This window comes from Saccostrea cucullata, unplaced genomic scaffold (assembly GCF_032062105.1).
Source record: "Saccostrea cucullata isolate Sc308-1 unplaced genomic scaffold, CSIRO_AGI_Scuc_v1 ctg3620, whole genome shotgun sequence".
Classification (NCBI taxonomy): domain Eukaryota; kingdom Metazoa; phylum Mollusca; class Bivalvia; order Ostreida; family Ostreidae; genus Saccostrea; species Saccostrea cuccullata.
This window is the reverse complement of record NW_026932489.1, coordinates 12,412-23,902: the sequence shown is the minus strand read 5'-3', so window position 1 is coordinate 23,902 and position 11,491 is coordinate 12,412. Positions and strand designations below refer to the sequence as shown.

General features: G+C 31.7%; 1 protein-coding gene across 1 annotated transcript; it reads right to left on the bottom strand.

The window, feature by feature from the left end:
• Window positions 1–7,817: 7,817 nt before the first annotated feature.
• Window positions 7,818–10,275, bottom strand: LOC134235246 (C-type lectin domain family 4 member M-like). Its single transcript, XM_062717378.1, has 4 exons — window positions 9,451–10,275; window positions 8,551–8,651; window positions 8,329–8,422; window positions 7,818–8,253 (listed from the first exon to the last, which is right to left on the bottom strand). Exons 1-4 carry the CDS (start codon window positions 9,485–9,487, stop codon window positions 8,033–8,035), a joined length of 453 nt encoding a protein of 150 aa, XP_062573362.1. The 5' UTR covers window positions 9,488–10,275; the 3' UTR covers window positions 7,818–8,032.
• Between the last annotated feature and the right edge of the window lie 1,216 nt (window positions 10,276–11,491).

Sequence of the window (11,491 nt, the reverse complement as noted above, 5' to 3'; positions counted from 1 at the left end):
TTAATGTTACAAGTTTGGCAGCTGGCTGGCCTTATTGATATAGCTTTGAATTATCTTAAGTTTACACACTTATCATCTAAGCAAATTCACTTTAAACTTTTGGAAAGAATTTATTCTATTTTCTGTAAACAGAATTACTTAAATAAGCATCTCCAGCACTATCATTATTAAATAATTGCCTTTTACAATAGTTCAGTTACTACATGTAAGTACATGTACCTGTGAAACAATGAATTTGAACACTCGATTGGAATAACATTGAAGTCACACATTTGCCAAAGGATTTGCTGAAAAATAATTAACTTACCTTTGACATCTGTGGCTTTTTGATGATTATTTTCTACTGATTTATTCCAAGACATCAAAAGACTCTGCAAACCGTTTTCCATCGACAAAAGACGCTCAATTACACGGGTGTATTTTCTTCCATTCATCAAACTTTGATTTTGAAAAGCATAGTTCTCTTGCAGCAGTATATCATATTTCTGATTAAGAGCGAATGTTTCATTTTTAAGAGAGTTCAGATCTTTCTTCATTAAGAATACTAACTGTTTATTCATATCCAAGTTCTGTAACGAAAGCGTTTGAAATTCATTTTCCAGAAATAAATTTTTCCTCTTTAGACATAGAATTTCCGAATCATTTAGGCTTTGGACGTTTGCACTTTCGATGGTTGTATAATTACTGAGCATTAAATAAAGATCCTTTATCTTTTCTTTGAGTCTTATATTTTCTTCCTGTAATATGTCGTCGTTTATCTTCAAGTCACCTAATTCCTTCACAACATCACTAAGTCTTTTTTCAAGAGCCAGGCTAAGGTTTTTGCTATCAAGTGCGTCTATGACCAAGGTCTGGATTTTTTGTATCATAGTGAATCGCGCCAAACTTTCTTGATTTAAAATATCCCGTATAATTTTTAATTGTTTGCCAGAGGTCGTACTTGGCAACGAGGATGATTTTTCCACCATGTTGTCCTCCCCTCCAAACGTCTTATAAATACAGAGAAGTAAATATAAAACAAACGTAGCCCTCATTGCTCTCCTCTCTTTTAAGGAATATTAAAATGAATAAAACGCATCTGCTGAAATCATTTTATATACAAAATTAAATTAAGGTAATTCTTTAACAAACCGAGCACTAGTAGTCTTAAGAGCTTTTTGTCCCTTGATTACATATACCAGTAAGCGAAGTTTTATCAACCCTTATCAACTTTAGTAAATTAGTATAATAAGGTTAATATAAAACGTCTCGCATCCTTCTAGTTCAAGATAAATCTAATTATGTTTATCTTCTCCAATGATATCAAGATGATATTTTTAAACTTCAATATTATTTTTCATTAGAATAGAAGAAGTTATTTTGTTTTCTCATTTTCTTATCATATCTACAGACCCTGAGACGTGCTACTACCCCACACGCTCGCTGCACGAACGGTACACGAACGCTACACGGTTTGCACGAAACGCTGCACGGTTTACACGAAACGCTACACGGTTTGCACGAAACGCTACACGGTTTACACGAAACGCTTTGCACGAAAGGCTGCACGGTTTACACGAAAGGCTGCACGAAACGCTTTGTACACGTTTCTCACACGCTTTGTACACGATTCTCGCACGTTTTGGCCTCGGTTTGGATTTTCTACTCGGAATATCTCAAACAGTATTGCGGTTTTATCATTAATTACCGAGTATATGGAAATCTTTCACAAAGCCACATTTAGCAGTTGTTAAATTTAATATCAGAACACTTGTCTCATATAAACAGATAGAAATATTAAATACTCTTACAGTTGTAATTAATTAATAAATAATTGCCATTTCGTATTTATTTATTTATCCAAATGTTAAAAAACGAAATGCCGATATCATGAATGCTGTTTGATAAAATACAATTTTTCTATATTAGTCATTCATTCATTTTTCTTGCATTTAAATAGTTTAATAAATTATACAAAAAATCGATTTCTTACTGAAGGAATATGAACTCATTGATTTTAAATACATGTAGTATTGATTATATTGTGCTTGATTTCCGTAGGCGGATTATTTTTCTTGATTTTGATTTAGTAATAAAATATTCCTATATACTCTTCTAACGATAATTGATACATTTTTAAAGATTTTTTTTTAATCTTACCTATAAGCATTATCTATAGCAGGGAAACCAGTAAAGGTGTGGGGGGGGGGGTAAATGTGATGTCTTAATCTATTTTTATTATCTTTCTCTTTTTACATGAGGCTTATCAAATAAGATCGGTATACTCATCATACTGTAAAATCCTTCATTTCAAAACCCGACTAGACGTATGTATATATGTGTACAGTAATTAAAACTCGCGGCATTTAACTATACATTGTACATACAATGTAGATCGATCTTTACACCGGCTTTCAGGTATATTACAAGAAAACTGAAATATCTTAGATGAAATAAAAAGTACGTGATTTATAAAACAAATAATATACAAATATTCATGATTTACTCTTGAACTTTTCTTACATGATATTCATGAAAAGACTATCAAATCAGTTCTGTTTATTTTTACTGTTTACGGCTAAAAATTCGGATTTACAAATAAAAGATGAAATCCGCTTATATATAAGTTGTATCAATTAAATATTTATAGAACTATTTTCTTTCAAAGAAATAAAAAAGTCATAATTTTCAGGTGTCAGTAAGTGAACTCAACATGTACATATATCCGAACAGGTTTTCAGTTGCCATGCACTCGGAGCCCGTGATCGCTGTTGTAAATTACCTTGATCACAGTTCAAAGGCGGAAAGAAGATTCCAATATATTTTTAAGAGATTTATCTGCGCACTCATTTAACAAAAGATTTTTAAAAAAGAATATGAAATAAGCATTTATTTAAACTAACATTAGATTGAAAGTTACAAGAAATGAAAGACTGAACTAGTAATTAAATTTACCCCCCCCCCCCTCCTCCGTTTCTAAACATGCGCTCGTCAGTGCATGTAAATTCAAATTATAATCCATTGATTTGACAATAATGAGCAACAAATTTTATGTATTAAATGGTATTAAATGATACATTATTTCAAAACTTTCTTTTGCGTACTTAAAATGTAAAGACAAGGGGCGATTTCCGATATATTTTTGCTTTAAATAAAAAAAATAATACCGGTATTTCTTTCTTTTTTTGAGAAAAAAAAATTTTTTTAAGAAGGCATGATCGCGTTGATAGTGTATGGAATTCAATGCCCTTTAAATTATTGTATATAGTTGATTAATTTGAACACATTTTCTTTAGAAGAAAAAGAAAACAAACAAATATATACTTTATACATTACCGTGTTATTTCATTTTGTTGTTCCATGTTTTTGTTTTTACTCTTTAAATATCACAAGCATAACTAATTCAATTATAAAATACTAATACAATTTGACATCCTAACCCATCGATAGCCATATTTAAAATGAAATGACTTCCGAATGAATCTTGCACGGTTCTTGCACGAAAGTCACACGTTTCTCACACGGTTCTTACACGAAAGTCGCACGTTTCTCACACGTTTCTCGCACGCTCGCTACACGGTTTGCACGAAACGCTTTGGAGCTTACACGAAACGCTGCACGGTTTACACGAAACGCTACACGGTTTGCACGAAACGCTGCACGGTTTACACGAAACGCTACACGGTTTGCACGAAACGGAAAGCGCACGGAAGTTACACGCTTTTTTGGGGTAGTAGCACGTCTCAGGGTCTGTAAGTTGCAAAAAACGTATATTTTTCAAAGATTTTATCTCTGGTTAGAGCGTACTACATATCATCATTAAATCAAGCATATAATTATTTAAGGTTAAGGAAGCCTTATGACTTTCTGCACGTTTCATTTAACAACAGTTTTTCAAAACACACTTTGTAAAAAAAAAATCCACAAATACAGCGCTTAAAAATCAAAGCGCTAGCAGTACTTTTGAAATAAAAAAAAACACAATTAGGATAACTAGCAAAATAACTTAAAAAAATAAGTAATATACGAGTATTTATATTCGTATTGAGGATTATAATATGCAAGAATGCTCACTTCTCTTTGGCACCTGATCACACCTCTGATATTCAATAGATCCGGGTTTGCTCTGCCCTTCTTTTGTATTGTTTTATGGATTTTTGATCTTGAATACTGTTTGTTATTTCCATATGTTTCTTTGTAGTCTTTGCTTGTTCAACTTTATGACTGAGGAGTATACCGTATACCCGATCAACACCTAGAGCTCGCAATGGGTGTGGCTGCTCTGTAGGGGATGTCTACTCCTCCGAAACACCTGATTCTACGTCTCCTGTTTGAAGGTGTCCCTGTTTTTGCTCTATCCAGGGCTTTTTTGTTCAATGGTTTACGAGATTAATATCTGTTTGCTATGTTCATCTTGACGTCATTCAAATCAGATGGTTGCGCTTTCTGTATATTAAGTTCGTAAAATTTTCATTTCTTATTAAAATCATAAGTTCTATCCCATGTCACAATTAAAAGAGATGCCTAAATGTATGTGCAGGTATCTTTGCCAACCAAATAGATTCGTATCAATATGTGTATTTTTATCTTTCCTCTCCGTAAAAGTGCTTGAAGTTTAAGTTTGAAGCAAAAAAAATTTAACTCTTATATAACTTTCAGGGAGGAAAGCAATTATAATTTTTTCAAACCATGACTCTTCTATCTTACTTCCTCTCTCTTTCTAATCTATTCATCTATCAATCTATACTATTTGTCTTTCTTATTATTGTGAATAGATATTAAAAATAAGGCTGACTCGTTTTTTTTTATATCAATAAAAATAACCCTAAGCCACATTACTCTCTCAACTGAAATGTTTAACGCAATCCATTATAATTTCTCAAAAACTCATATAAACGAATGCTATTTCAAATTACTTCTATGTATGTAACGTAATTGATTTCATACATACGTAAATACATATATTTGGATAGAAATGATAAAGTTGAGCTGAGGGACCTTCTGAATGTATATGTTAACTCCTCGTTCTTGATAAGGGTAGATCAATTCATTAGTTTTAGAAAGAAGTATAACAAAATGATGTTGTCTGTTACTAAACTAGAGATAGAGCTATTTGTATTTTACACGTACCTTTTTCAAAATGTCTTAATTATCTCCATTGTAAAAAATAAAATGCTGATATGTATAGGATCTCACATGATTTGTAGTTGGATATGATTTTTATCAAACGAGTCGTGTGGTTTTTATCCCCGAGCCTTGGCGAGGGGATAAAAACACACAACGAGTTGGATAAAAATCATATCTAACTACAAATCATGTGAGATTCTTTTTATCCCATGCTTTTTACACCAAAAATAATGTTTAACACTGTTTTTATATAGGACTCTTCTTCATTTTACTTCATCACTCTTACGCAAAACCCATTGTGACGTCACGACTGTGTGATACGAAAACGATATCACATGAGCTATATCAACGGGATAAAGGGTTAAACATGGGATAAACACTCTAATCTTACATTGATTTTTTTTTCACAATTTGTTGATTTTGTACCAACTTAAACACACTTTATTTTTTTCAAAGTGCCTTGATTCTTTCCCAATTGTAATGCAACTTGAACGTTTTAAAGTGCGTTTTTTTTCTTCAAGGTGTGTTATCACATTGGTGTCTGTATTATGTTTCAGTGGATTATACCAAATCACCTTTTAATGAAAATGAAAATGTAAAGCAAGATATTTCCTTCCATTGAATCTTTAAAAAAAGAAGAAATAACTTTCTATTTCAAATGCGCTGCCAACATTTACATGTACCATCCATAAAATAAAGAAGAAAAAAAAATAATTACATGTACTTCTGTACTTCATCTTTATTCTTTCCAAAGTTGCAGAATATACACATTTCTCCTAAGATATTTAAAACTTTTCTTTTACTTCTTAATATAAATTGGAAGCTGTTGGCAAAGTCGATAAAATGTCCAAAAAGTACTCCTTGTTTAGGAAATTTTTGAATAATGCGTTTTTATATTTAATTAGAATATACGAGGGTTGTTCTGAAAGTTCGAGAACTGATACGATGAAATTAACACTATGATGTCTATGATAAAAAAAAATATTTTTAAAAATGTTGAAATTTTAAGTTTAATAACTGGTATATTAATAATTTTATCCATAAATTAAAAAGACATTACATGATCACCCTGCGCTGTCGTCATTTAGTTTGTTGGCGTCATTGTTTATCGATGTCCGCATTTTCAACCTTCGATGTCTGCATTTTCAACCTCATACACTTAGTTAGATTCATTGGAATTAATTAAATTATGAACTGCTGATTTCAGTGCATATAATATTGTAAATAGATCTATACATTGTGATGTAAGATCCTAATTTGATTAAAACAACATATTTGCTTGTTGAACATCCATCACACATGATCGACGTCCATTTTCGACGTGACAAACAGACCTGCCTACCCTTTTCATTGCAAGGGTGTAATTTCGGTAAATTGTTGGTGTAATTTTAGAGATAAAAGCGTAATCAATCACGTTTTAGTATGATACTATATTTTTAAAAACAACTGAAATTGTACATTACTAAAAAGCTGGCATAAACTTTTTCGAATCATCTATTGGCAAAAAAAGTGTTTTAAAATACCAATTTTCTATATTAAACACAAATCAACCGCACACCCTTATTGAAGTATTTGGTCAATTTGTATCAAATCAATTAATTGAAGGCTTGCGTTTGCATGTTTACACACATCGTACATAATAACATTGTATTTCATATTTAAAACACTCACATATCTCTATCTTGTTTTAAGCAATCTTAAAATAAACTAAATTGAGCATAGAAATGGCTGTACTTATTGCAATATGATTTAATAGTTAACGTAAGTAGTGCCTTCTATTGCTCTTCCGAATCTTCGCCATACCAGTTTACATATAACTACTAGGTATACATGTATTACGTATGTTTTCGAACTGGTCCTCTATTAACTGCTTTTACTTAACTTCTTATTTGATTTTAGCAGGTCGTACATATGACTTTAAATTTAGACGTTCATAATGGATTTTAAACCAAAATATCAAAAGCGTAAAATTAATATAAATGGCGTAATAGCGTAATTTTGTGGTAAAAAGCGGAAGAATTACGCCAAAAGCGGAAGGGTAGGCAGGTATGGACAAAGTCTGAACACCCTTACTAGAAATCGACATTAAATTTGACATTTTTTTTATCTCTAATCTTTTTGACATAGAAAAAAAATAAGTACTCTGAATGCTTTTAATTTTTCAGTAGCCCATTTAAATATTTCCTAGATCTATGCCAGTTTTTCAGGGGTGAAACCTTATAGAATATTGGAAAAGAAATCCATCCCCTTCTGACATAATTACAGCCCCTTTATTGCTTTATTGGACATTTCATATAAAATTTACGATGAAATTTCAAAGAACGTACCAAACGGGGTTAAAAATTGTAATTTTTATGGTACAATTTTGGCATACAATGTACTACATGACTCATTCAACGGAATTTCGGATGACAAATACTCGTGTAAAAAAAGTTTTTTTCTGAGGCACACTTAAGTAGAAAAGTGCAATCTTTGAGGTTGCGCCGCCTGGACATGTCGTTGCTGTCAAATCAAAATATCAACAATTTATTTTAAAAACACCACCTAAGGAACGGATGTATAATTTATTAAATAAATAAAAACGATGATGTAAATTGAACGTTGAAAAATTCATGTAAGCGGATTTAATTATACGATTCTAGCCTACGAATTTTCCAAAACACCCTCGTATAGTATTTGAAAAAAAAAAACAAAAAACATTCATCTGTTCATTTGTTTAATTAAGACAATATTTGAAAGGCTTATCCTACAAATATAAAGGTAGGTCATTTTCTACAGTAATATTGATTGCGATTTTATCAGCTGGAATATATGTACAGTTTAATATATGCTACTAATGCTATGAATTTTTATGCTTCGCATTTGTCCTTTTGCGTATAGAACACACATCAATAGAAAACTTATTGGTAAGGTAGAAGGTAGTGTTTTAAAGACCCAGCTCACAAACAAAGGGACGTCTGGTGTCACAGCGTTTATCGTTCCATTTCAGCCCTGTACTCCACTTCTCAGCACAATGCTCAACATTCCCACCATTGTTGGGTTCGTTTCTGTGCCAGTTCTTGTATTCCGGTTTAAGTCCAGTTGAGATAAGGACAAAGCTACCTTCATTGAGTATATCTGTCAATCCAATCCACGCATATTGAAAACCTAAAAATAAAAACTTAAAAATCACTGAAATATTTTTATCTACCTGATATAAAAATTCTTTTTAGGAAAATTTACCTCGTATTGTAAGCTGTAGATTAATCCAGTTTTCTGCACGTGAACTTTTTATTTCAAGGATGTGAGCACCAGCTGCAGCTTTGTTACAATAGTCCTGTAAAAATACATCACAAAATTAAATTGAAACCCCTAAAAATGATGAGATTTTTCTGTAACATTAAAAAGTTATTGAAAATTCAATACTCTATCAAGTGCATATTTTCTCTCTGTGGATTCACCTACCATCGCATCTTTAAAATTGTATTCCATCCTTACAAAAAGGTAGCAGTTTTCCTCAAACTGGATCCAACCCTTTTCACAATTTGTAACACGGAAATCTTTCGCTGTTAGACATGTAAATATAAATAACAATTCAGTAATTTATTCAAAAATTCTTCAAACACTGAAAGTTAGTAATTAAGCAAAGAGGAAGAGAAAAGAAAAATAATGCATTACAAAAGAAAACGTAACGCTTTAAAATGATCCTGATCGAGTTTTGTCTCTTATCATTTAAGATCGCAATTCGCTTTATCAAAATTTAGGCAGAATTATTTTAAAATAAACAATGATAAACAAAATTACGTAAAGCAGACTCTCGCACAATACCAATAATAAACTGGAGGTACTTTAAGCAATGAGCTCACTAAATAATACCCCCCGCCTCCTGTAATGTCCGAGTTTTGCTATATATTGTTTTACGGTAATGTGAAAAGAGGAACAAAAAACTCGTCGTATCAAATGTTATTCAGAATCATCCATATTTGACGTCATAGGAAAGAATATAATGGCAATGTCCATGTTTTGCTATGGGAAACCTAAAATACGTGTCGAATTAAAAAAAAAAAGTAAAATAAGAGGTGCACAAAACCAATATGTAATAAAGATTCTGTGAAAGTTTCATTAAATTTCACTCAGTAGTATTAGAGGAGTTGCGGATAAGAGATTGGTACCCCAAAGCCTAACAGACGGACGGACATAACGATTACTATATACCCTCCAACTTTTCAAGCGGGGGTATAATGATTGCCTTTTACAATAGGAGTTACATGCAAGATATACGAAACAATAAATTTGAACGTAAAGATGAAATAACAAGTGAATGGCTTATTTGACAAAGTAAGAAGACACAAGTTACTAACTTACCTTTAACATCTGTTGCCTTTTGATGATAATTTTCCATTGTTTTATTAAAAGATGCCACAAGAGTCCGCAACCGTTTTCCATCGACAAAAGACGCTCGAATACACGGACGGATTTTCTTCCATTCATTATACTTTGATTTTGAAAAGCAAAGTTCTCTTGCAGCATTTTGTCATATTTCTCATTTAGACCGATTGTTTCATTTTTAAGAGAGTTCAGATCTCTCTTCATCAAAAATACTAACCGTTTATTTATATACAAATTATGTAATGATAGCGTTTGAATTTCATTTTCCACAAATGAAGTTTTCCTCTTCAGATATAAGATTTCCAAGTCATTAAGGCGTTGAACGTTTGCACTTTCGACGGTTGTATTATTACTGAGTATTAAATATAGATCTTTTATCTTTTCTTTGAGCTTTGTGTTCTCTTCCTGTAATACGTATGTCATCGTTTATTTTCAAATCAGACAATTCATTTACAACTTCGCTAAGCCTTTTCTCAAGGGCCTGGCTAAAGTTTTTGCTATCAATTGCATCCATCACCAAGGTCTCAAGTTTCTGTATCTTAGAGAATCGCGATAAACTTTCTTGATTTAAGATATCCCGTATAATTTTTAATTGTTTGCTGGTGGTTGTACTTGGTAACACGGCCGTCTTGTCATTTTCAGGTAATGTCTTATGTTCAAAAGTCTCACAAATACACAAAAGCAGGTATATCAAAAACACACCCCTCATTTTTCTATAATCGCTTGTAAAATTCAATCATTCAGGGAATTAGAACATTTTAAACATCTGCTAAAATTCAGAATTTATATGTTGTGTTTGGATATCTCTAATATACATGTACACGTACCATGCACATGTCGTCTAGAATTTTTCATTGCTAAGAGGAAAAACAGGGAAAAAGGGTTAAGTAATCAATCATTTTAATTAATGCATTCAAACGTAAGAGCATGACATTTGTATCTCGTATCTTCCCTCTCAAGAAAAACATAATAAGTATTTAGTAGCCTTCCACAGTGAATGGCGTTTTCTTTTCATTATCACTTTTAAAAGTATTTTTCATTCGGAAAAAAAAAAATACAAGACACTTTTTGCAATATTCTTATCAGTGTTAGGATGCAAAATATGTTTTTCAAAGAAGATATTGCTAACGAGCACTTGTTCCATATCAATATTAATTCAAGGTTATATTCAACATTTTGTAAAATTTAAAGTTTCTGCGTGTTACATCACACGGCATAATTTCAAAGCACATTATAAAAAATCAAAGAAAAGAGCGCCTAAACTTTCAAGTTTAGAAGCACGTATAAATCCAAATAATAATGAAAATAACAAAAAGTAAACGAATGATGAAAAACGATAAGCATTTCATAACCTGTTTGAAAAAAATTTCGATATAAAACAAAAAAATCTCACTGTAAATATTATTTGGTTGTTTACTGATGCATATATATAACAAATAGTATTCAGCGACATTCAATGCTTGAAAAATAACAAATGTAAAAAAAAACACACATATATTGAAAACAGTGTCTTACAGAGGCTGGAAATGATATGCAAAGAGAAATACAGTACAGGCCACGAGTTTTCCGCAAAAAACACGGGGTCCCGTGGACCGCAAGTCCACGCTTTAGCGTGGAGCTCGAACCTTGTCGGCGTCTTTGAAGTCAGCGTGTCTGTGCACCGTGTAACACGGTGTGTCACAGTTCTGATGATAAATATTTTAAACATTCTCATTGCCCTTATTTAATAAATTTAAATCAACTTTCTTTCGAAATATTTGTTGTACTTTTTCTATAAATTAATACATATATTGGTAATTTATCGCATACAGATAATTAAACTAATAAGATGCCTGAAAACTTAATAACAACGCACTCGTGTCCAGCAAAAAAAATATACAATCACTTTTCAAGTTAAATCCTAATTATATTAGTCATAAAAAGTTCAATAGACTTTTATTATATTACACTAAGAGGAAACACACTTTCATAAATGAATTACTTAATTATTGTCTCTACTTTCGATTTTGATTTTAAC

Bases quoted from the DNA above. Each gene is read 5' to 3' on its own strand.
- LOC134235246 (XM_062717378.1), bottom strand. From the start codon at position 9,487: ATGGAAAATTATCATCAAAAGGCAACAGATGTTAAAG. The intron at 8,423-8,550 runs GTAGGTGAATCC...GTATTTTTACAG, and splicing joins ACAATTTTAAAGATGCGATG to GACTATTGTAACAAAGCTGC. The intron at 8,254-8,328 runs GTAAATTTTCCT...TTTTATTTTTAG, and splicing joins TCTACAGCTTACAATACGAG to GTTTTCAATATGCGTGGATT.